General features: G+C 42.4%; 1 protein-coding gene across 6 annotated transcripts in view; it reads right to left on the reverse strand.

Moving 5' to 3' along the window:
• Nucleotides 1-23,724, reverse strand: part of znf385c (zinc finger protein 385C) — a 414,328-nt gene that overhangs the window by 169,866 nt on the left and 220,738 nt on the right. Inside the window, exon 1 of one of the 6 annotated variants that reach the window (XM_043674957.1) lies at nucleotides 17,164-17,372. The exons of the other annotated variants lie outside the window; for them this stretch is intronic. Coding sequence (XP_043530892.1) covers nucleotides 17,164-17,173 — 10 coding nt within the window. The 5' untranslated portion in view covers nucleotides 17,174-17,372. Of the gene's footprint in view, nucleotides 1-17,163; nucleotides 17,373-23,724 lie in introns of those variants that run through there. 6 annotated transcript variants of the gene reach the window in all.

Consider the following 23,724-nt stretch of genomic DNA (forward strand, 5'->3'; position numbering starts at 1 on the left):
GTGTGGGCGCAGGTTTTGCAATTCCTGCGATGGCAGGGGAAGGTGCCGGGTCAGGGGGGTGTGGACCTGACAAGGGAGTGGTGGAGGGAATGGTCTTTATGGAAAGTGGATAGGGTTGGGGAGGGACATATATCTCTGGTGGTGGGGTTCGTTTGTAGGTGGCAGAAAGGGTGGAGGATGATGTGATGTATGCGGAAGTTGGTGGGATGGAAGGTGAGAACCAGGGTGTTCTGTCCTTGTTATAGTTAGAGGGGTGGGGTTTGAGGGCGGAGATGTGGGAAGTGGATGAGATGTGGTGGAGGGCATCATCAACCACATGGGAGGGGAAATTGTGGTCTTTAAAGAATGAGGCTGAGGCTATCCGGTGTGGTCTGTGTTGGAACTGGTCCTCCTGAGAGCAGGTGCGGTGGGGGCGGAGGAATTAGGAATAAGGCATAGCGTTTCTACAGGAAGCAGGGTGGGAGGAGGCGTAATTCAGGCAGCTGTGGGAGTCAGTGGGTTTGTAGAAAATGTCAGTGTTGAGTCAGTCACTGTTAATGGAGATGGAGAGGCCCAGGAAGGGGAGGGAGGTGTCTGAGATGGTTCAGGTGAACTTAAGGTCAGGGTGGAATGTGTTGGTGAAGTTGGTGAACTGTTCAACCTTCTCTTGACAGCATGAGGTGGCGCTGATGCAGTCATCGATGTAGTGGAGGAAAAGATGGGGAATGCTGCCGGTGTAGCTGTGGAAGATAGACTGTCCTACATAGCTGACAAAGAGATAGGCATAGCTGGGGCTCATGCAAGTGCCCATGGCTACCCCTTTTGTCTGAAGGAAGTGGGAGGATTCAAGGGAGAAATTATTGAGGGTGAGGACCAGTTCAGCCAAACAAGTGAGTGTCAGTGGAGGGGTACTGTTGGAGACGTCAGGAGAGGAAGAAAGGGAGGGCTTGGAAGCCCTCGTCATGGTGGTTGGGTGGGAATTTGAGCCTCGACTAGGGTGGGTCCTGCAACAAACATCCCTCGTGTACCAGCTGCCAGTTGGCTGCTTAATTCCGGCTGGATTGGTGGGAGTGCCACAGGTTTTGGTGGTGGTTGTTGGGCTCCTTAGTGCACCCAGTAAAATCTCCCAACATGTTTGGGTAGTGAACTGAACATGAAAGAGGGTAAGGTGAGGTAATGAAGGTTTAAATGCAAGTTGTGTTTGATACTGGAGCCAGGTAGGAGATGGATGGGGAATGGGGCCAGTGTGGTGAATAGAGGTGTATGTAAGGCTAGTGACACCCCTTATAGAGATAGTGCATGGCAAGATGCATTGTCTCAGCTTCATGACCCTGGGATCCCATGTGGAACTGTGCAGCTACTGATCTACACAATTAGTTACACAAGACTATCACTCCAATAAACACATTGCTGACTTCGTTGTGATCCAGCAAGGATCAATCGCGCATTGCGATTCTGTTTAGATTAGATTAGATTTTAGATTAGATTTCCTACAGTGTGGAAACAGGCCCTTCGGCCCAACCAGTCCACAACGACCCTCCGAAGAGTAATCCACTCAGACATTCCCCTCTGACTAATGCACCTAACACTAAGGGCAATTTAGCATGGCCAATTCACCTGACCTGCACATCTTTGCACTGTGGGAGGAAACCAGAGCACTCGGAGGAAATCCACACAGACACTGGGAGAATGTGCAAACTCCACACAGACAGTTGCCAGAGGCTGGAATCGAACCTGGGACCCTGGTGTTGTGAGCCAGCAGTGCTAACCACTGAGCCACCATGCTGCCCCTGAGCCACTGTGTCTCAACACTGGGCAAAATCCAACTTTTGTTCCAGAATGTATTAGATCTTTAAGCTCCATCCTCAAGACTGACAGATACTTTCATTTCTGTGACAGTCAATGAAGGATGAGTCCCACTCAATAGTGCTTGGCCTACTTTCCAATTACTTGCTCGACAACACTAATTGATCCGTTGTATGGTATTTTGCAGCCACCATGCATCTGGGGGTCTGCAAAGTGTATAATGAAACTTTCGGACACAGGGACATATCAGTCATAAGCGAAACAATCACAAAATTGTTTCAAAGTTCTGATAAACCTATTGTGTACCCAAAAAAATAAACTATGACTTAGCAAAGAAATACAGCAGCCATTAGTGTCACATCAAATGGATTGCTTCTGTCAGCTTTTAGTAGATTTGGATTCATTTCACTCAAAGCAAGACTAGTTCAGGGCCTCTCAATGTCTGTCTGCATTATGCATTATTAACAGACCTTTCTACTATCTCCTATTATTTCCTGTTTGTGTGAGTATGTGTCTATTTATTTCTAATAGCTTGTATAAAGTGAGCTATTTTTTAATAACGTGACTAAATTGCCCAATATGCATATGCAAATATATAAACAGACAGGGAAAATGGTGGTTTGGTGGTAACGTTGTTGGATTAATTATAAGATAATGCTCAGTAGACATTGTTTTTGAATCCCATTGTGGCAGATGGTGAGGTTTGCATTCAATGGAAATTTGGAATTCAAAGCTCGCCTAATGGCAACAACCTAACTATTGTTCACTGGTGCCTTTCAGGGGAAGGAATTAGTCAGATAATTTCAGAGCAGCGCTCCGAAAGCTAGTGCTTCCAATTAAACCTGTTGGACTATAACTTGGTGTTGTGTGATTTTGAACTGTGTCATTAATGCCAACATGTTCATCGACATGCGAAGTGGCTCCAAAACATGTTGTTATTGACAGATTGTTATCTGCGCCTGTCTCCCAATGTGAATTTCAGGTTGACATTGTCTGCACTGAGGAATAACACAGCAATATTTGATTCTTTTCCTCAACGAAAGAACGGTGTCTGGCAGGATGACGTTCAATAGCCAACGCTGTGGAAGTAGTCCGTCATTCATCAGTTTGGCATTTCTTCACTTTCTCATCTCAGTCAGCTTTCTCTTCATTTTCACTGCTCTATATTTGGAGCACAGAATTCTTGATAGCTTGTATTGGCCTTTGGTAAATAAAACCATATTGCTTTGGGACCACTTTCATCCACTATTCTCATGTCTCATACCTGGTGGAAATTTATATGTTTTTCCTAATTTCTTAACAAAATGTGACTGCCGAATATCTCTGTGACTAGTATCAAGATATTCAAAAATAGCAGTGTTTATTCTTACTTATATTCCTAAATTCTAAATTGGATCTGTTCATAATGTCAAGTATTCCCACTCTGTTTGCTCAATAGGAGGCGCCAGTACATTTACTGGTTCCTTTGTAGTTTCTTCGTTGTCGACATAAATAATTACAATAAAAATAACTTGAATTAGTATGCCATCTTTTACACATTTTATAGAGATGTAATTATCCATAAAGAGACTTGGAGCCAAAAAATATATGATGTGGCATGGTCACTGGAGATGGTTTTAAGGAGGGTAAAAATGGGTAGGTCAATGAGGTTTGTGGAGTCACGGAGCAGGTAGAATTCCAGAGCCTGGGGCCTCAGAGGTGGAAGGCATGGGCAATAAAGTTAGTATGGTGGCAATCATAGAATCATAGAATCTCTACAGTGTGGAAATAAGCCCTTCGGCCCAACAAGTCCACCCAACCCTCTGAAGAGTAATCCACCCAGACCCATTCCCCTATCCTATTACTCTACATTTACCCCTGACTAACATCATCAGAGTCAGATGGTTGGAGACGTTGACAAGGTGGTGGCATTGAAAGAGGTTCCAAAACCTATGAGAATTAAGACTATAAATGCTTAGACGGTTGGAATCCAATGTAGGTTAGCAAGGACAGGAGTGATGGAGACTAAATGAAAAAGTTAAATTACACTCAGTAACTTAGTCTATTTTCACACTTGTGCCAAATTTACAGTAGCGATTGTTGAAAGACAACCTTTAATTGAAGCATTATCTTGTAAAATAGGTTGCTGACCCGTCGGATTCAGGATTTCCCCTGAACATTCACCCACCATCACTTCCAGCATCTATGTTGGGAAGAATGTTATAGACTTTTGCAGAATTGAGAAGTTGCTTTGTCAAGATGGCCTTTGAATGGTTAAGGCACAAGATCTAGGCATGGCAGAAGTGCCAATGTGACAAGCAGCAGCAGTTGTCTGCTTATGACAATGGCTTCTGCCTTTTGGTCAGGCCTGCACCATGCCAACAATTTTTCCATCTCATTTCTCACATGCTGTAGGATAAACAAAGTCTGTTGTGTCATCAATTAGCCACAATGCTGTACAACCTTCCAATGAAGGTTTATGGCATGTAACTTATTGACTTTGCGATCTCCATCATATTGAAAATCTGCATGCAACTGAATTAGTCAAAACAGCACTTGTAACACATATCTGGATTTTTAGTACGTATTCCCGTGGGCAATATAACATCAAAATGACTGTCAGAGGCAGCCTCATCATTGCTAATGATATTGATTACATACATTTCAAAAAGAGCATTCCATGAGTTCTGGACAAACTGGGCTGCAAAGGAGAATTTTAAAAACTGAAACAAAAACGTGAAGATTCTGAAGAGGTGAATATACGTGCATATCTTCACCAAAGGCTTCCTTTCCTTTCTTCTGAGGCAGTTCCTGGGGGCCTGGATCGACTTTCGTCCATTCCGAGTTGTGGCTCCTGAGGAGATTAAACAGTTTGATATTGCACCAGCACACTCTGCCACAGGTGGGTGAGGTAAGCAGTGTTTGAAGAGGTGGCTGAGTCAATGCTTAGATTTGCTCCCTTCATTTCCACTTCCAGACTGTGTCCTCTTGGACCTGGTGGAAGTGCTGGAGATAGTGGGCCCAATGCAGTTGATTGTCCAAACAGGAGAAGCAGTAAACTATTCAACATACATTGAGCTGCAGTTCATTACAAAGGCCATCGCAAACAATGTCACTTGCCCTTTCCACACGCAGAGGCCAAAACTGAAACCTCCATCAATACTTTCATACAGGCATATGAGAGATTGGGTCAAGGCTAAATATCTACAATATGAAAGCTCCTCTACCAGCTTGCTCCTGCCATGCAACAATTGCCCCGACTATCAAGAGAGACCACAAGATGCTGCACAACAGAAATTCATGCTCATCCCTATAGAAACTACAAGACATAGGAGCAGAATTAGGCCATTTGGTCCATTGAGTCTACTCCACCATTTGATCATGGCTGACATGTTTCTCAAACACATTCTCCTACCTTCTCCCTGTAACTCTTTAACTCCTTCCAGTCAAGAACTTATCTATCTCTGCCTTAAGGGCACTCATTGACTCGGCCTCCACAGCCCTCTGTGGCACTGAGTTCCACAGATTTACCACCCACTAGCTGAAGAAATTCCTCTTCATCTCATTTCTAAAGGGTCGTCCCCTCAGTCTGAGAATGTGCCCTTGTATCCTAATCTCTCCTACCAGTGGAAATGTTTTCTCCAAGTCCACTCTATCTGGGCCTCTCAGTATTTCCCATCATCCTTTTAAACTCCATCAAGTATCAAGATCCTCAACCACTCCTTGTATGACATGCCCTTTATCCCTGGGATCATTTTTGTAAACCTCTTCTGGACCCCTCCAATAACAGAATATCCTTCCTTAGTTATAGCGCCTAAAATATTGCTCACAATCTTCCAAGTACAATCCGATCAGAGCCTTATACATTTCTGCTGTTGTATTCTAGCCGTCTTGAAATTAATACTAACATTGTATTTTCTTCCTAAATGCCAACTGAACCTGCATGTTAACTTTATGAGAATACTGTACTAAGACTCATAAGTCTCCCTTTGTGCTTCAGATTTCCAAAGTCTTTTCCTATTTTGAAAGTAGTCTATGTCTCTATTCTTCCCCATTAAAGTGCATAACCCCACTTTCCCACCTTGCAGTTCATATGCCACTTCTTTGCACACTTTCCTAGCCTACCCATCTGTTGCCTCCCTGCTTCCTCAATACTACCTGCCCCCCAACTATTTTTGTTTCATCTACAAACTTTGCAATAATGCCCTCAGTTCCTTCATCTTGATCATTAATGTATAATGTGAATAGTTGTTGTCCCAACGCTGACACCTGCAGAACTCCACTAGTCACTAGCTGCCATCCCCAAAAAAGACCCATTTATTCCCACTCTGTCTTCTGAGAGAAAAAAAAATGATAAGGAAGTCAAGACAATGATTTAATTCTAATTCCAATCCTTAATCATACACCAGGAGTACATGTTGGAAATTCAGGTGTGTACTTTATCTGACCTCTTAAAATATTACACATGGAAAATTCCCTGAATTGCCATTTTATACTCCTTGGTGGGAGCACAAAGTAAGAACAGCATCTCAAAATTTGTTACGAGAGGGATGTTCAGTCCTCAATGCTGACATTCAGAAATAAAGTGACAACATTCAAGAAAAGCAGAAAATATTGGCCAATTGAATAATTTTTAGAGGATTACACAAATTCAGTGACTATGTAATTTTCAGAGTGAAGCATAGGCAATGGGTGGAGAGATGTTAAAGTTTGCATTTAATAGGCTGAAGTAAATAAATACACTGACCTGATATAAACTGTCTGTATAAACAATGCAATGATGAGGACTACTACAACAAATAATATTACGGCAATATGCAAGATTATATTACAGTTATAGGATATAATGGATCATAAACAATGTCACCATAGTCTCAGAGGACTAGGGTTGCTCTCTCATTAGAGGGAATTGACTAATGGTGGTTTACCCTGAGGGGCACCACGCTTCAGGCAAGGGGAGAGATCAAAAAAAGTAGAACCTTCATGATACCCTCAGCTAGTAAAGGATTGCACTGTTGTTGTCATCACTCTATATCGCAAACCAGTTCCCCAGTCAACTGAGAGAACTGACCCCCAGGAATTTTAAATATGACATGTATGTCAATAGGATTAGTAACATTGGTAAATATAATTTGTGCTTACAATATGTTTTGTTTTTTATGTAAATTAGCCTGTAACTTGTGTGGTGCAAAATTGTCTTTGTAATAATATGAAAATGGGGGTTGTCACACCTAAAATCCTTAGCATGTTGATGAATATACATCTTTCCCACCATCGCACAATAATTCACTGCATGAATCTTTACTCCTCTAATTGTCAACTCAGGAGGTTCCAATTCCCAATCCACTCTGGATCATACACACCATTGCATACAAAAGGACATCCCATGTAATGGAATACAGTAATTTCTCTTAACTTGTGGTGGTTAGTGAACTGCTGTTTCAGTTGGGTCTGGAATAGTTCCCATTCCACTTGTACCTGAAGCAGTGTAAATGGGACAGAAGTATCGAGTTCATTCCCTTTATGAATGTAACCTACTGAATTGGGTGTAATTAGTTACGTGAACTGCAATTTAATCCTTATTTACAACTAAACACACATGTTTGATTAATTTGTTTCTGGTGTCTCTTAGAAAGCACTGTCGATGGTCACAACAAACACACAAATGTGATGATTTTAGAAAACAAACATTTAATTTTAAGTTAATGATTGATTTAATCTGTTTATTTAGGTTAACTCTTAATTCTCCTGGTGTTTAACAGTTAAGCAGATCGTGTAAGAAGTAATCTTGAAATACAAAACACGATCAACGCATAAATAAAACCTGAAGATTTTAGCCAGATTTTGGATTCCATGTTTCTTTGTAAGAAAAGTTCAGTGCTCTCCAATGCCCAATGTTTCTGCCTACCTCAGGCACAGTACTGATTATAAGAGCTGTATCAGGGCTTCCCAAAGTGGGGGTCGGGTTCCCAAACATGGTCAAGGGCTGAAGTTTTGAGGTTATGAGTTCTGAGGCAGCAAGGACAGTCCCCTTCCCCTTTCTTATGTTAGGTCTTCTCCTCACATTCCCACAAGACAGTTTTCCAAGCTTGAAATGGGGTCATAGTGGAAAAACGTTTGTGAAGCACCAGTTACATTGTGATTAGATGCACTGGAATTTCATAAGATAAAACATACCAATGCGTAATAGGGACACAGATACATTTTGTGGTGCAACAATTTTGCATTTAATCCTGTATGTTTATTTCATACATGTGACAGAAACAGGCAAGAGTATATTAGTTTGCTGTCTTTAGATGTGCTGAAGTGTAAGGGCTGAGGTACCAACAAATGTTGTTGAAGCCAATGGAGTTGTAAGAAATTTCCTTCTTGTCATGGTCAACTCTAAGATGTTACCTCATGTTTCTCTCTCTCTGCAGATGCTGCCTGACCTGATGATTATTTCCAGCATGTTCTGCTTTTAATTCAGGTTGACAGCATTTGCAGAATTTTTTTGTTCCTTGCCATCATGCTTTTTTGAAGACTATTGTGAGTTTTTCTTGTTAATTCACAGGATGAGGGTGTCACCGCTAGGCTGCATTTATAGCCCATCCCTATTTGCTCAGAGGGCTGTTAAGAATCAAGCATATTGTTGTGGGTCTGGAGTCACATGTAGGCCAAACCAGGTAAAGATGGCAGATTTCCTTCCCTGAAGGTCATTAGTGAGCTAGATGGATTTTTCTGACAATTGACAGTGGTTTCATGGTCATCAGTATATTCTTAATTCCAATTTCTAAAAAAATTGAATTCAAGTTCCACCATCTGTCATGGCACGATTTAAACCCATGCCCCAGAGTATCTGGATAATAGTCTTAAGACAATGCTACTTCAATCCCACCCAATCTGTAACAGATTTACTGTTGCTATTATTGATATTAGAGCTCAGTTGAAATATAGAGACAACAAAGTATATGGTTCATTATGGAGTGTATCTGATTTGGATGGCTCATGGTGTCAAAACATCTCTAGAGATATCAAATCATAGGTATCACTGCTTTAGCAACTAAGTGTTTACTGTTATCAAGTTACGTCAATCTATATACTGAAATCACTCTATTTAATGTAGTGTAGCATTGTGATGAAATTTCTTTTTATTTATGATGGGATGTCACTGTTGCTGCCTAGCTCAGCATTTATTGCCCACCCCTAACTGCTCAGAGGTCAGTTAAGAGTCAGCTACATTGCGGTGGGTCTGGAGTTACATGCAGACCAGACCAGATGAGGACGACAGATTTTCTTCCCTAAGGGATTTCAGTGAACCAGATGGATTTTTACAACAATTGACCATGGTTACTTAGTTACCATTAGGTTATTTCTTTTGCAGACTTAGATCAGAATTCTTTTAATTGAATTCAAATTTCACCCTCTCCTATGGTGAGATTTGAACCATGGCCCTAGAACTTTAGTCTGTGGTTCCAGATTATTTGTCTAATCAAGCTGCCACTATACCACCACCTCCCCAGCTATGGCTTCTTAAAAGCCAGAATTAAAATAATCATTTTATACTAAAAAAAGGCTGAGTGAATGACATATCTAAAAAACCTGACATTCATAAAGGAGAATTATATGCAGCCAAGTTTATGCCAATTGCTGACAAATGGAGTGGAAACACTTAGATTCCACGTAATTGACTGATTAACCCAGATCTTTCATTTGTAGGACTCTCAGGAAATCATTTTCTTCATTATGATCCTTCTTCTTTTCTGAATTTGGAAAGACAAATGAAGTGCTGACTTTCCATCATACCCTTTATCAGTTCTCGCTGCAATGCATTTGGACATGATACTTTGGGCCAATTCATTGTGGCATCCCCATGATGCGTACAAAGTCTTGGCATGTTAATTTGTTGTGACAGGTATGTGTGAGCACTCTGTGTCAAGTCATTGGTGAGTTTTTTGAACATAGCCAATATTCACTTGGCCCACTAATTACCTCCCAGTGAACTCATTCTGCTGAGGTCTGGTGGTCATTCATAGCGTTCCACGAGGTTACAGCCATCCCTCAGGGGTCCTATGTTGTGAAATGCATTTCCTGTGTTTTTTCCCCATAGACAGCACAATGGCTACCACGAGTAGGGATTGTTTTGACAGTCAGTGGGATTTTTCTAAATATGACTGCGGTGATAATTTATGTACTTCATCAGCATGGAATACTGCTACTGCATTTAAGATAATAGATGTGCCCTCAAATAATTGGATTAATTGATATTTTTAAATTTGAAAGGTGTAATTATCTTGTTACATTAAATATATATCACAATATGACAAATGCTTTGCTCGGTGGTAAAATTACTGACACTTTGAATTAATATTTGTCTCATTATTTTTGACATTTCAGAAAGTAAGATGAAAACATCCACAACCATGAATTTTGGTTACACTTGCAAAAACTAAATAGGTGTATTTAATTCAAAAGGGCACTTTATAGTGCAGTTGTTGTGTTGTTTATTTGATGTACATTCAAAGAAAAGGTTGGTTAATGAAAATGACCTTGTTTGTCAGTGAAGTATCTTAGCAGAAGTGGTTAGCAAGCTGGATCTCATTGAAAATTGCATTGTGTTTGCCTAATTTTTCCCCAGCATACACTTTCACAGAACCAATGTGTACGAACATGGAATTCCTAATCAGGTTATGTGCTATGACAGGTTTTCAGCATAGCACAGTGAATCTGTTTGCTCGGTGAAAATGAACATTGCTTAGTAGTCTTTGAACAGACATGGTTTCCCTTGATAGAGGATGCCACCTATTAGAATAAAGAAAAAAAAATCTATTTCTAATTCAGATTTCCAGCATCTGCACTATTTTATATTTGCACCTGTTTAAGGCAACAGCCCGGGATGTCTCAAAAGAATGAAGTCAATATCATACTCGACGTGTTTCAGGCGACCCTATAGCTGACCATATGGAATCCCTACAGTGTGGAAGCAGGCCATTCAGCCTATCGAGTCCACACTGATCCTCCAAAGAGTAAGCCACCCAGTGAATTCCAGAAACCCATCAGCTGCTGGGTGAAAAGGTTTCTCCTCATTTTCCCTCTAACCTTTCCACTAATTACCTTAAACCCGTGCCTCTTAGTAAATGATCTCTCTGCTGGGAGAAATCGGGTCTTCCCAGTCTACTTTCCCACGCACCTCATTAATTTGTACACCCTCAATTGCATTATCCCACAGCCCCCTCTTCTGTAAAAGAAACAACCCTAGTCCTATCTAGGGGGTCTTGCCTCATGGTAGCAATTTTCAAGACCTGGTGATTTATTTGGAAATCGCACCTCACTTTGTTAGCTCATACATTTATTATAAAAACATGAGGCAGCAATGATACGTTGAGCCAAGATTGTCAGCTCCTGTGGATCAACAGAGGAGCTGGTTCTCTGACTCCATTGCACTTCCAGCCCATTTCGTGGAATTTTTCACCCAGCTGTCAGGATCCCTGGTGTGGGAGGTGAGGACTGGTTAAGCTATCCGGAAGCTTCCTTCCTTTTTATTCATTCATGGGATGTTGGCATTGCTAGTTAGGCTGTCATATTTCCCATTCTAACCACCCAGAGGGCAGTTAACAGTCAACCACATAGTCACATGTCCATGTTGCCATGGATAAGATGGGCTGTATCGCTTCTATGGTGATATGTAGGCCAGACCAGGTAAGGATGGCAGGTTTCATTTTCTAAAACACAACTGTGAACTAGATGGGCTATGATAATTGGCTGCAGTTAAAGGGTCACCATTATTTTATTCCATATTTTTACTGAATTCAGATTTCACCATCTGCCCTGGTGGAACTCAAATCCATGTTCCCTTTAACTTACTGAAAACAAAAAGTGCTGGAGATCACTGCAGATCAGGCAGCATCCATGGAGAGAAAGTAAGCTCATGTTTCGAGTCTAGATGACTCTTCATCAGAGCTGATGTGAAGTGTGAAGGGGGCAGCATTTATAACAATGGATGGGGGTGATGGAGCCCTTAACCTTAGTCTGTTGTTCTGGAGTAGTAGTGCAGTGATATTACCTCCTACTGAGAGACTGGAGGCAGTACTCGGGGCAGATTCAGAGACCATCCCTCTGCCCCGTGCAGGCTCCCTGGTACAGGTAGTCACCAGCAATTTCAAAACGTTGGAGGGATGACACGTCCATTTTGAAGCACTCTCTCTGTTACTCATCCCCTATTACAACCTGTAATCCCTTTCAAACTGGATAGGGCCTGAGGTTGAGAGCCTGCCTTTAATTAGACAGCGAGGTGGTCTCCTGACCAATAAGGGGGAGAGGGTGGGTGGCTCCTGAAATGCACAACAAATGACACGGGTGTGGTCCTGACCTCTATTTCTTATCTCTGGAGGGAAAATAATCCTGCCCCGTTACCTCACAAGCCATTATGTTTCACAGTTACCCTTTTCTGTGGCATCACGGTCATACACAGGAAGAAGGAAAGTGAACATTTCAAATCAATTTAAATTTCTCAGTAAAATCCATCTGTCCTAGAGAAAAATTGTACTCCAGCCAAGCAGCTGCCAAAATTGAATGCAACAACACTCACTTTATCGAACTGACACCAGAATACATTATTCTAATCACGCTCACTATATCTTATCTCACTCTATAGGCCTATTAACATTAAGTGAATTTGGATTGACTTGATGGCTAATAAACTCAGTTCACAGCAGTGAAACAGCAGATGTAAAATTTAGCTATCAGCTATGACAAACAATCAATAAATGGTACAATTTATTGATACTTTGATATAGTTTTGCTTTTAATCACACTGCTCTTCTGTTTCTTTCTGTATGCATATTTTGCTCACCTTTTGTTAATCTCTTGCCTGTGTTTTCATGACAGAGGGTAAAATCACAGATGCAATAGTTTCTACTGTGATGCTGCTGCATTTTGAACTTTGCATGGCATCAGCTGGGTTAGGCAGAGGCAGCTGGCTTGAGATATTCAATCCTGTCACCCTTGTGGAGTTTTGACGGTGATGATTCTAATGATAAGACCACTTGCAGTCCCTAGCATCCCCCATTCCATTGAGTAAAACACCACGAGACAATTAACCAGCAAGCATCATCACCCTGGTGTACCATAATATTTGAATGTTGAACACAGCCAGGTCAGTATGAATTGTATAATGCATGCCAGCATAATATTTGACTGTCAGCTGCTGAAAATTGGGAGGAGAATACTACACTGCAGATAACACAAGAATACACCTTCTCTCCAATACCTGCTGCTGACTTTATTTTATGTCTCTGCATCACGTAGTATCACAGAATCTCAAGTGTAGACACCTGACACTGCTGATATATTGCACAAAGGATACATTAGTGACTCTGTAGACATGAAAAATCTCAGAAGATTACTTTGTGCATTAGCCCTCACGCCAGGAGGAGGAAACCGATCTTGGATTTTTTTATATATATTGCAAAGAAAGAAAACTGTGCTTTTGGCAATGGATTTTGATCAAACATGTGCTACTCCACTTTTCAGTTCTGCAAAACTGCACCGCGCCATTGCATAGGCTTGTGAAGAATGACACACATTTACACTAAACATGACGAGTGCATGTTGAAAGTCTCACCTTTCTGCACAGACTTAAGTGCACACATTATTTTCTCAGGCAGGAAAGGAGCTATTTTCCTCCAGCAGCAAAAGTACATTGTGCTTTTAAAAACAATTCTGAACTTCATGGTGGGAAACCAAGACTTAAGACAGCCAACATTATTCTGCACTAGACTCCATAATGATGGAGATAGAAAGGGAAGCTGTTAATGCCCGAAATGTAAAGTTTCATTACATATTTTGTACTGACATTGTACAGGAACACTCGCACTTTGGAGCATAATGAATATTTAATATGATAACTGTTGGCTCAGCATATTTCAGGTATTAGAACTGCCTCAAAGGAAGAGCCGGTTATACAATCAATTTTCACAAATTAACTGAGAAAGTGAATTTAAGTCTTTGTGTTGAGCCTTCTTGTAAATAATAATGCCAGATTTATCCTGATCATGCTATGGGTTTTTTTTGGCATCTCTGTCACAGTCATAAAATACATAAATGGGTCTTCATCCCGCCCATCTCTATCTCCCCTGAGTTACCAAAAAAGTATGTAAGTTTAAATTAATTACAGAAATACAATGAAAGACAAACATTCACAAATGCCAGGCTTCCCCCACCATTGCACTTTGTAATACCTGTCTTTGTTGTCAGTGTTCTGAATCAGAAGAAATTGGCAGCCAGATATATCACACCAAGTACAGAATATGGCCAGTCTTCCTTCATTAAAACTTTCCAGAATTTCAACATTAAAGGCTAAGGTTGCCATTGCTCCAAACTCTTGAGCTAGACTTCTCTCTGTCTTTTCCGGTCATGAGGAAATACCAAGACTGATTCTCCCTGTCTAGACTTCCCTCCACACCTCTTCTTTCTGATTCCTGAGGCTCAATTTTCTTCCATGGAAGGCAGAAGGCTATTTGGCCCATCAGACTGTCTCACTGGGGACACTGTGGATCCGGCCCTGTCCATTCAATCCCCTGGATAATAGTACAATGTAAATGCTGGTTGACTTCCTAAAGATTGCCATGAAAACATCAGAATTAGTCACTCATATTCTCACTTTCAATATTGTCCTCTAGGCCTCTACTCAGATGGATGTGACAATATGAGCCCATGCAAGGGATGAGCTTGAAGCCATTACCATACAAATTCGTAGAGCATTTTGAATATGGGTGGAATATTTGAGTACAATCTCACTCTAATACCTTGACAGCCCTGTTAGTATGAAGTTAGAAATTACACAACACCAGGTTATAGTCCAACAGGTTCAGTTGGAAGTAGAAACTTTCAGAGCACTGCTCCTTTGTCAGGTAACTAGTGTTAGTATGAATACAGCCTCCAGTTAGGAGTTTGTTGATCAGAAATGGTGTTTGAGAGGGGAGGGGGCAGGAGAAGGTTTGGAAGATCTATCATTGTTTTAGTTTTTAAAGGCCTGTATTTGAATCTTGGAGAGATTGCCTTTTGTTGGTTGAACTGTATAAAGATTCACTGTTTAAACTGTGGGGACAAAATGCAAGCCTCCAGAAAAAACAATATCAGGAATACAATTGGAAGTATAAATGACTCAGTTGTAACACTAATTGAACAAGCATACAGAGAACAGTGACTTTCCCAGTTGGCCCTGAGCTACAACTACAAGAGTAAGCAGCACAGAGAGCATACAAAAGAGAGAACATTACAGGCCAATGTGAACTCCATCTCAGAATACCTTGAATACTGAAGGCGATATGTGTTTGGAAATTACAAAGCAATAAGTGTTCATTCAACTATATGCTAAATTCAGACTGAGTTTGTGTTTCAGGACAGTGAAAAGTTAACTCTGTTTCTCTCTCCACAGAGGCTGCCTGACCTGCTCAGCATTTTCAACATTCTCTGTTTTCATTATCACATGTTTTAGGGACATGTATCGCCACAGGTGAAGTTATCACCTATTTTGTACTTGTACTTCTATGTGGCACGTTTCATAACCACTGCATGTCTCAAAGTGCTTTACAGCCAGTGGAAAGTAGACACTTTCGTAAGTGTAGGCAACAGCATCAGCTCCACAGGTCACTGCCTCCCACTGACAGTAAACGTGGCAGGAAGCATTTGGCACGACTCAATAGACAACACTTTGACAATGCAGCAAGGAGAAGTGCCAACACTCCAGAATTGCCTTGGAAGATTAACTACACGGACACTGCTATGAGCAAGCCAGGAGAAAGATCAAGTGGACCTCATAAAAAAGTTTTTCCTCTTTATTGATTTTGTGGGATGTGGGTGTCACTGGCTGGGTCAGCATTTATTGCCTGTCCCGTGCTGCCCTTCAGAAGGTGGGTGTGAGCTGCCTTCTTGAACCGCTGCAGTCCACCTGCTGTGAGTTGATCTACAATACCGACAGGGAGAGACTTCCAGGATTTTGACCCAGTGACGGTGAAGGAACGACGAACACTTTTATTTCCTTCGACCTCTTTCATCGATATCTATAAAGATGTTGGCGAGGAGTTTAAAAAGCTATTTGGCTGACAACCAAGTTGGGGAACTGTGAGCCTGTTTGCTTTTACACTTGGCCTGGGGAGGTGGCAGACTGAGAGAGGAGCAGCATGTCAAGTAACCGGAGGCACAAGTGAGGGAAGGGGTGGGCTGCAGTGGGTGAGGTTGAATGTTGAGGCCTCCAGGAATACATCCAACCACAGGTGGCAACCAGGTAGCACTGTTTTGGAATCCCGCCTTGACTTGAAGTTAATTTTGGATTCAGTATGTGTAAAAGCAGGACACAGACACATCACGATACACACACACACACATCTCCAAACAGCCTTCCGAACATGAAGAGGGGAGATATTTTCAAGCAGCTGTGAGTGGGCATTACATTTGAAACAACATGTCGTCACACTCAGGTTATTTTACCTTACTGAATAAAAAGCATTATATGGCTTGCAGCTACATGACTCGAGATTATTATCTCATGCCTGACATCATGGTTGGATGTTAATCAAAGACTGTTCAATGGTGAAAATGAGACCTGAGCTACTCAGGGTAGGTTTCACATTGTTAAAAAATAGGCACGCATATTTTTCCTTCTGTTCTATACATTCTACTGATCAACTGATTGCTTTTCTACATCCTACTGATCAATTATTTACTGAAGAAAAGTATTTTTTCTCCAACATGTGGTTTTACAACGCTGATTGTGAGGTTACATGGTCAACAGCTTAAAGCAAGTAGGAAAGTAAAGGGACATGTACAGTTCACCTTTAATCACATCTGCTTTCCAATGCCAGCACAGAGAATGACGGCTATTGCTCACCGAAACACTTCCAGCACATAAGGTCACAACTGTCCATTCCCAGGTCTCTCTAAGCTGCCACCAGACAATGTCAAACCAGAGGATTGTCCTTTCGGTAGAAAACCCTTAATAAAATCGAGGCACTTGGAGGTACACGAATATCTGCTTTAAGTGATTTTTAAAGTGATCTTATGCCTTATCAACTAGATCAACAATGAGCCATGCTTCTCGCTAGCTCGCTGATGTGTTACAGTCAAATGAGATTCCTAGAAGTGGTTGCCTTGTTTCAGCTTCTCTCAAATATCTCTTTTTGTGTGTGTGTGACGATGAGCACTTATGTAGAATGAGCTCTGCGGAAATTGGCAATTCTCTATCACAGGGAGGGAACTCAGACCGAATCTCGCTTCAGTCTCACTCAGCACTGAAAAGCCAGCATGCTTTTTGCAGAGCGGGGCAGCTATCTGATGCTGAGCACCGCTTTACCAGAAAGAAACATTGGAAAAAAATAAATCAATTCCATTATCCCCCTCTGCTTAAAGTTCCTTACTCACCCAGCAGCATTTTCGCTTTTGAAGTTTCGAAAGGCTGGAAGTTGTTGGAATCCCGCTGTTTGCTCAAATCTTGGGAAATCAGCCAAAGAAGCAAAGCCCTCCTTTAACAAGAATCTCTCTCTCTACCGGCCAACTTAATTGCAAATGCTACACAGTTACACCTTAAACACTGAGCGCTCCAGCGCTTACTCCTCACAGTGTCCTCTCCCCAGCGACTGGTTTCGCTTTAACCCAATCACAGGGGGAGCTGAGAAATGACCAGTTCTCGCTGCAAAGGTCCCGCAGACAATACTGCAACCCCCACCCCCCCCCCCCCCAACCCCTAGCCTGAGGGGAGGGAACACAAAGTGACTGAACTTCCCATGATCACAGTGTAACGCAGCGATTCGGCACTTCTCCCTTAGGATCAGCTCTAAGGGGATAGCACAAGGGGGCTGAACAACTCCCATTCCTCGCCGTTCTCCTGCCCGTATTAAGATGCACGACAGCACCTTCGGAACTTAAACAGAGTTTAGCCAGCTTTCTGTCCCTGGAGCAAGATCTCCCAGGGGCTGGGTTGGGGAGCATTTATTTATTTCCAAGCCCAGGAATCAGAAGCTGTTTCTGAAATAAAAAATGAAAGGGAGTCTGTGTCTGTGTGTGTGTGGTGTGTGCACCGTCCAGTTCTGACTGAGGCTGCTTACAGGGATCTGCTGCTAATAGACGGTCAAGTGCTTTATCGTTTCCCTCAGCTGCTCTCGACACAGCACTGGGAGACCCCCTTACCCCTCGCTCAAGCCCCGTTTAACAAGATAATTATCTTTAAAACAAACTCTGGTTAAATGCTTTCATCCACTTCATGTTTCGCCTGCTTCCCCCACCGTGTGAGATCTTGTAAAAAAAAACGGTCAGGGAACAAAAACGCAGCAGCTCCGATATAAACACAAGGTTTTCATCACCTGGGGAGGGATTGAAATGACACAAACGCGACTCCCCCCCCCCCCCTCCCACAAGCCTCTGCTGAGGAAATCTACTGTTTGACATTGCACTGAAACAGTGGCGCAAGGGACGGCTCCCCATCCGAAAGGATTGACTAGCTTTTTCGTACTCCCCAGTTCAAGGTGAACTTGCATTTATATAGTGCCGTTCGTCACCACTGCATGTCTCAAAGTGCTTTGCGGCCAACGAAGCACCATTGAAACGGTGATACATCTTGTCAATGCAGGAATCACGGCAACCAGTTTGGGCATAGCAGTGAGTGAATAGCCAGACAACCCATCCTTATGGTGCTGACATATGGGCCACACCCATGGAGGTAACTCAAACAAACATAGAGAATGCTGGAGAAGGTCTGGACGGAGAAACCGAGCGAATGTTTGCAGCCTGGCATGACCCCTTCAATGTCCACTTCAGATTTTGCCTTTACATTTTTTATTAATATATTTTCCCCTAATCAACCTGTTCAGAGATGTTATTTCACACCTCTGGACTTGAACCTAGGTCTCTGGGTCCAGGCTAGGGAACACTACCACTGCACCACAAGACAGTGCCAAGAAATGTGCCTTTATTCAATGGGCATAACTCGCCTGCTCCTGTTCATAATTGTGCCATTGGGACCACAAGCTGACAGGCAGGTAACAACAGGTTAACTACTTTTGAGGCTTACCCAACTCCCCCAGGCAGGTTTCTCACGAAGCAACATGCGAGGCAGCCCCGAAGGGGATAACCCTTTGATCAGAGGCACTCAGTGTCTGATTGAGGGATGGGATGTTGGGGAAGGAGGGCTTAATGAGATCCACTCCCTGCCCTTGTTACCATCTCCCGACCCCTCGCTCTCCCTGCGACTCCCATCCTGTGAAATACATCCCCTCCCTCTGTATCACTACACAATGGATAAAGAGAAACTGTTCCTGATTGGAAAAGGAACAGGAACAAAGAAGGATGAGATTTAAAGTGATCTGCAGAATAAGGAAAGTGAGAAAAATCTTTTTCACTCTGCACGCACTTAGGGTACAGAATGCACTGCCTGGAAACATCAAGGAGGCAGGTTCAGTTGAGGTATTCAGGAGGGCATTGGATGGTTATTTGGAGAAAAATAATGTGCAGAATCACAGAATTGTTAATGCCGTAGAATGAGGCCATTTGATCCATTATGCCCACACTCGTTCTATCGCCTAATGCCAAACTCCTGCCTCTTGCCCATGTTCTTGCATACCATTAATATCCAAATAATCATCTAATGCTGTCTTGAATGCTTCAATTGAACCTGCCTCCTCCACATTTCCAGACTGTGCATTCCAGACCCTAAGTACCAAAAAATAATTTTCTTACATCACCGTTGTTTTGTTTATATATCCCTTTAAATCGATCTGGCTGGCCCTTGCTCCTTTTACCAGCGGGAACAGCTTCTTCCTATCTACTGGAACCAGTCCTCCTCATGATTCTGAAAACCTCTATCAAATCAGCCTCTTCTCTCCAAGAGAAATAATCCCAACTTCTTCAGTCTGTCCTTTGAAGTTTCTCATTCCTTGAACCCTATTTGTAATCGTGATGTGGAAAATGCTGGAGATTGACAGTAGGTAATGATGCTCATTTAGTGAGCCAGTGCAGGCATGATGGGCCCAATGGCCTCCTTCTGCGCCGTAACATATCTGTGATTCTGAGGTACTTACCTGCCGTGAGGATCACACCTTGATCCTGCGACTTTGGAGTCTGTCATTCCAGCAGCGGCCGCTGTGGCGCTACTGAGCACAATAGCCTCTCATTTACTGACAGCACTCAGTAGTTGAGGCTTCAGTTGCTGGTGTCTTCATGATAGATAGATAACTTACAGTGTGGAAACAAGCCCTTCGGCCCAACAACCCACCCAGACCCATTCCCCTACGTTTACTCCTTCACCTAACATTACAGGCAATTTAGCATGGCCAATTGGGCGGCACGGTGGTAGTGGGCGGCACGGTGGCACAGTGGTTAGCACTGCTGCCTCACAGCACCTGAGACCCGGGTTCAATTCCCGCCTCAGGCGACTAACTGTTTGGAGTCTGCACGTTCTCTCCGTGTCTGCGTGGGTTTCCTCCGGGTGCTCCGGTTTCCTCCCACAGTCCAAAGATGTGCAGGTCAGGTGAATTGGCCATGCTAAATTGCCCATAGTGTTAGGTAAGGGGTAAATGTAAGGGTATGGGTAGGTTGCGCTTCGGCGGGTCGGTGTGGACTTGTTGGGCCAAAGGGCCTGTTTCCACACTGTAATGTAATCTAATTCACCTAAACTGCACATCTTCGGAGCACCCAGAGGAAATCCACGCAGACACGGGGAGAATGTGCAAACTCCATACAGACAGTTGCCCAAAGCGGGAATTGAACCCCGGTCCCTGGTGCTGTGAGGCAGCAGTGCTAACCACTGTGCCAATGTGCCAATGTGCCACCCAATCTCAGGAGATGCCTTGCTGGTGGTCTCACCACTGCTTGATTGATCTGTGGGCCTTTCCAAAGATTTTGCCGTGTGCGTGTGTATGCACATGTATTTGGCTGTCCTTCAGGGTGCCGCTTATTTTGATTCAGAGTTCAGTTATGATGTACCACCCTAAACCAGAAAATGGTGCAGACTGAGACAGGGGTCAGTTATGGAATCTTACAATTAAAAACACCGAAACCCAGAGGTGCCAAATCTGCTTTCCAATTGACACAAAAGAACATCCAAAATGGTACCGTTACATACTTGTCAGTAAGACTTAACTATTTCTGAATCGCTTCTTAGGACTTGCTGTCCTTCACATGGAAGTACACTAGCACTAGTGTGTTCCCCATTTTGTAAGGCACTATGATAATGTGGAGTAACTCAGAATTTCAACATCTGTTACACTAACCAGCTAGAAACCTCCTTCAATCTTAGGCAAAGTGCACTCAAAAATGGGTGGTTGATTGCAATGAAAATTTTGTCATGTAAAACCGACCTACCATTATTCACCATCTATTCTCTGTCTTTTTATGGCGCACAAAAATCACCTGATATGTAAAACATTTGAAATGCTTTTGTTACTCCTCAGGCATTGCACTTTGTCACAAATGCAAATTTACAACACACATGAAAGGCAGGGGAAAGAAAGCCAGTCATTTCTTTGCTGGTTCTGACTTGGAACAAGCAATTGTTCACAAAGTAAATATTGCTCTCTAACTGATCTACATTTACACCCAAGGGCTTAACCTGTAATAGCTTCAGGACCTGTCTATTTACAGCAATGTAGCCTTTATGGTTTTAAAGGTGAAGACTAGATTACACTTATTTCCACCTTCAGATCCAGATTTATATAGATGTTTATATAGTGCAACACTTTCTGGTCTTGTGTACCAGCCAACTTTCTGTGCAATGTCTGATCCTGAATGGTGTGGCTCATTTTTACTTCACTGCTGTCAAATTATAAACCGAAATGCAGCTCACACATTGATGTAACACAGAAAACTGATCCATGACATGACTAACAAAAAGCAAAAAACACTACACGTTGTACTGATAATGAATTCAAGCCTCACGGATATATTATTTGCAATGCTAATTGACTGCTAATTTGCGACGCATAACTGAAGTATGGTAGTGTTTAGATTAAACTCAGGCTAGTCAGGAATGAAATTGGGGGTAAATATCATGCAAAGGGTAATGGAATCTACAACATTCCTCCTAATATTATTGGGCAATTAATATGTTAAAGACTGAGGCTGACAAAATTTTGTGTCAAGGGATTCAGGATGAAAGGAGGGTAAATGAATTTGCGGAATGAATCAGCCATGATCTAACTGAAAGACATAACTGTCTCAAGGGGTTGAATAACCTACTCCAGTTCGTATAGATTTAGACTGAAGGGTCGTCTACGGGGACAGGAGCAGAAATGCGGGCTCTGATGCTGCTTCTAGCCTGGGTCCCTGACTCTGATTTGAGTTCAGTGCTGATGCCAGGAGAATAGCTGTGGGGCTATTTTCCCTGGAGCATCGGAGGTTGAGGGGTGACCTTACAGAGGTTTATAAAATCATGAGGGGCATGGATAAGATAAATAGACAAAGTCTTTTCCCTGAGGTGGGACAGTCCAGAACTAGAGGGCATACGTTTAGGGTGAGAGGGGAAAGATATAAAATAGACCTAAGGGGCAACTTTTTCATGCAGATGGTGGTACGTGTATGGAATGGGCTGCCAGAGGATGTGGTGGAGGCTGGTACAGTTGCAACATTTAAAAGGCATCTTGGATGGGTATATGAATAGGAAGGGTTTGGAGGGATATGGGCCGGGTGCTGACAAGTGGAACTAGATTGGGATGGGATAACTGGTCGGCATGGACAAGTTGGACCGAAGGGTCTTTTTCCATGCTGTACATCTCTATGACTCTACGACTCTAAATTATTGAATTACCACAGCTGAAACAAAAACGTAAACATTTTAACCTCTGCACTTCACAGGAGAAGTGTTTGTAAAAATCTGTAATTAAATGCTGGTCTAATGACAACCGTGTAATCACTGACGACTGTCATAAAATCTATCTGGTTCATTAATGTTCTTTTGGGAGAGAAATCTGCTGTCCTAACCTGGTCGGGCCTAAATGTGACTCCAGACCCACAGCAATGTGATTGATTCTATGACTGCACTCTGAAATGGTCTAGGAAGTTCAATTCAGTTCAAAGGCAGTTAAGGATAAGCAATAAACTTTGGTCTAGATTGCGACATGCATGTCTAGTGCATAAAGATACCAGTTTAACTGGTTGGTGATCACTTATTCTGATTCTACAGCCTGTCAGAGTTTCATGGAACGTTTTACTGGAATAAATTTTTTAAAAAGTCAAATGAAGAAATTGACTGCAGTTTGGTAAATGCTGGGATTTTCTTCTTAAGGAAGACATGGAGACATTGCGGCCCCTAGACCAACCGCCCAAATCTGTGTGTAACCCTGCTGCCTCACAGGAAATAGCTGAGGTGCTTCCAAAGATAGCTGTAACTGGGATGACTGTGTTAAATGTTTACTGATGGAGAAACGTCTGCCAAAGACAAAACTTCCTTTAACAATTAAAAGGATGGAAGATCAACCGCAAGCCTGACAAATATTAAACTTACAGCTGTGAAGGTGCCTCCACTGTACACAGTAGTGTCTACTGAGACAGCCTGTGCTGTATATCTTGGCACTGAGTCTCCCATTGATTCAGCAGATTCTGCTAAGTCATTGCATTTAAAAGCATAAGATATTAATGGCTGTTCCAAGCATTTAAATATGACTATGTTGTTGCATTCTTTGTGCAACCATATATAATTACTGTATTTTGTACAGTTTCACAACTCTCCCGGTAAGACAAAGAAATAACTCAGTAATGCAGAGCTTGGTGTAAGTGCAGTTTTCTGTCACTCCATGTTTGCAGTTTTTGGTTTAATTCATGGGCCTGGACTCTTTGGAATTACATTATCAGCACTTAGTGCAGGAATATTCACGGACACAACCATTCAGGGTCAGATGGTCCTCACTAACATAAACCACTGTCATTTGGGGTACCTTACATTCCTCTAGTTGCCACTGGGCCTGTTTGAGAGCAGATACCAGAATGGCTACAGAG

The sequence above is a fragment of the Chiloscyllium plagiosum genome, chromosome 33 (assembly GCF_004010195.1).
Source record: "Chiloscyllium plagiosum isolate BGI_BamShark_2017 chromosome 33, ASM401019v2, whole genome shotgun sequence".
In the NCBI taxonomy this organism is placed as follows: Eukaryota; Metazoa; Chordata; class Chondrichthyes; order Orectolobiformes; family Hemiscylliidae; genus Chiloscyllium; species Chiloscyllium plagiosum.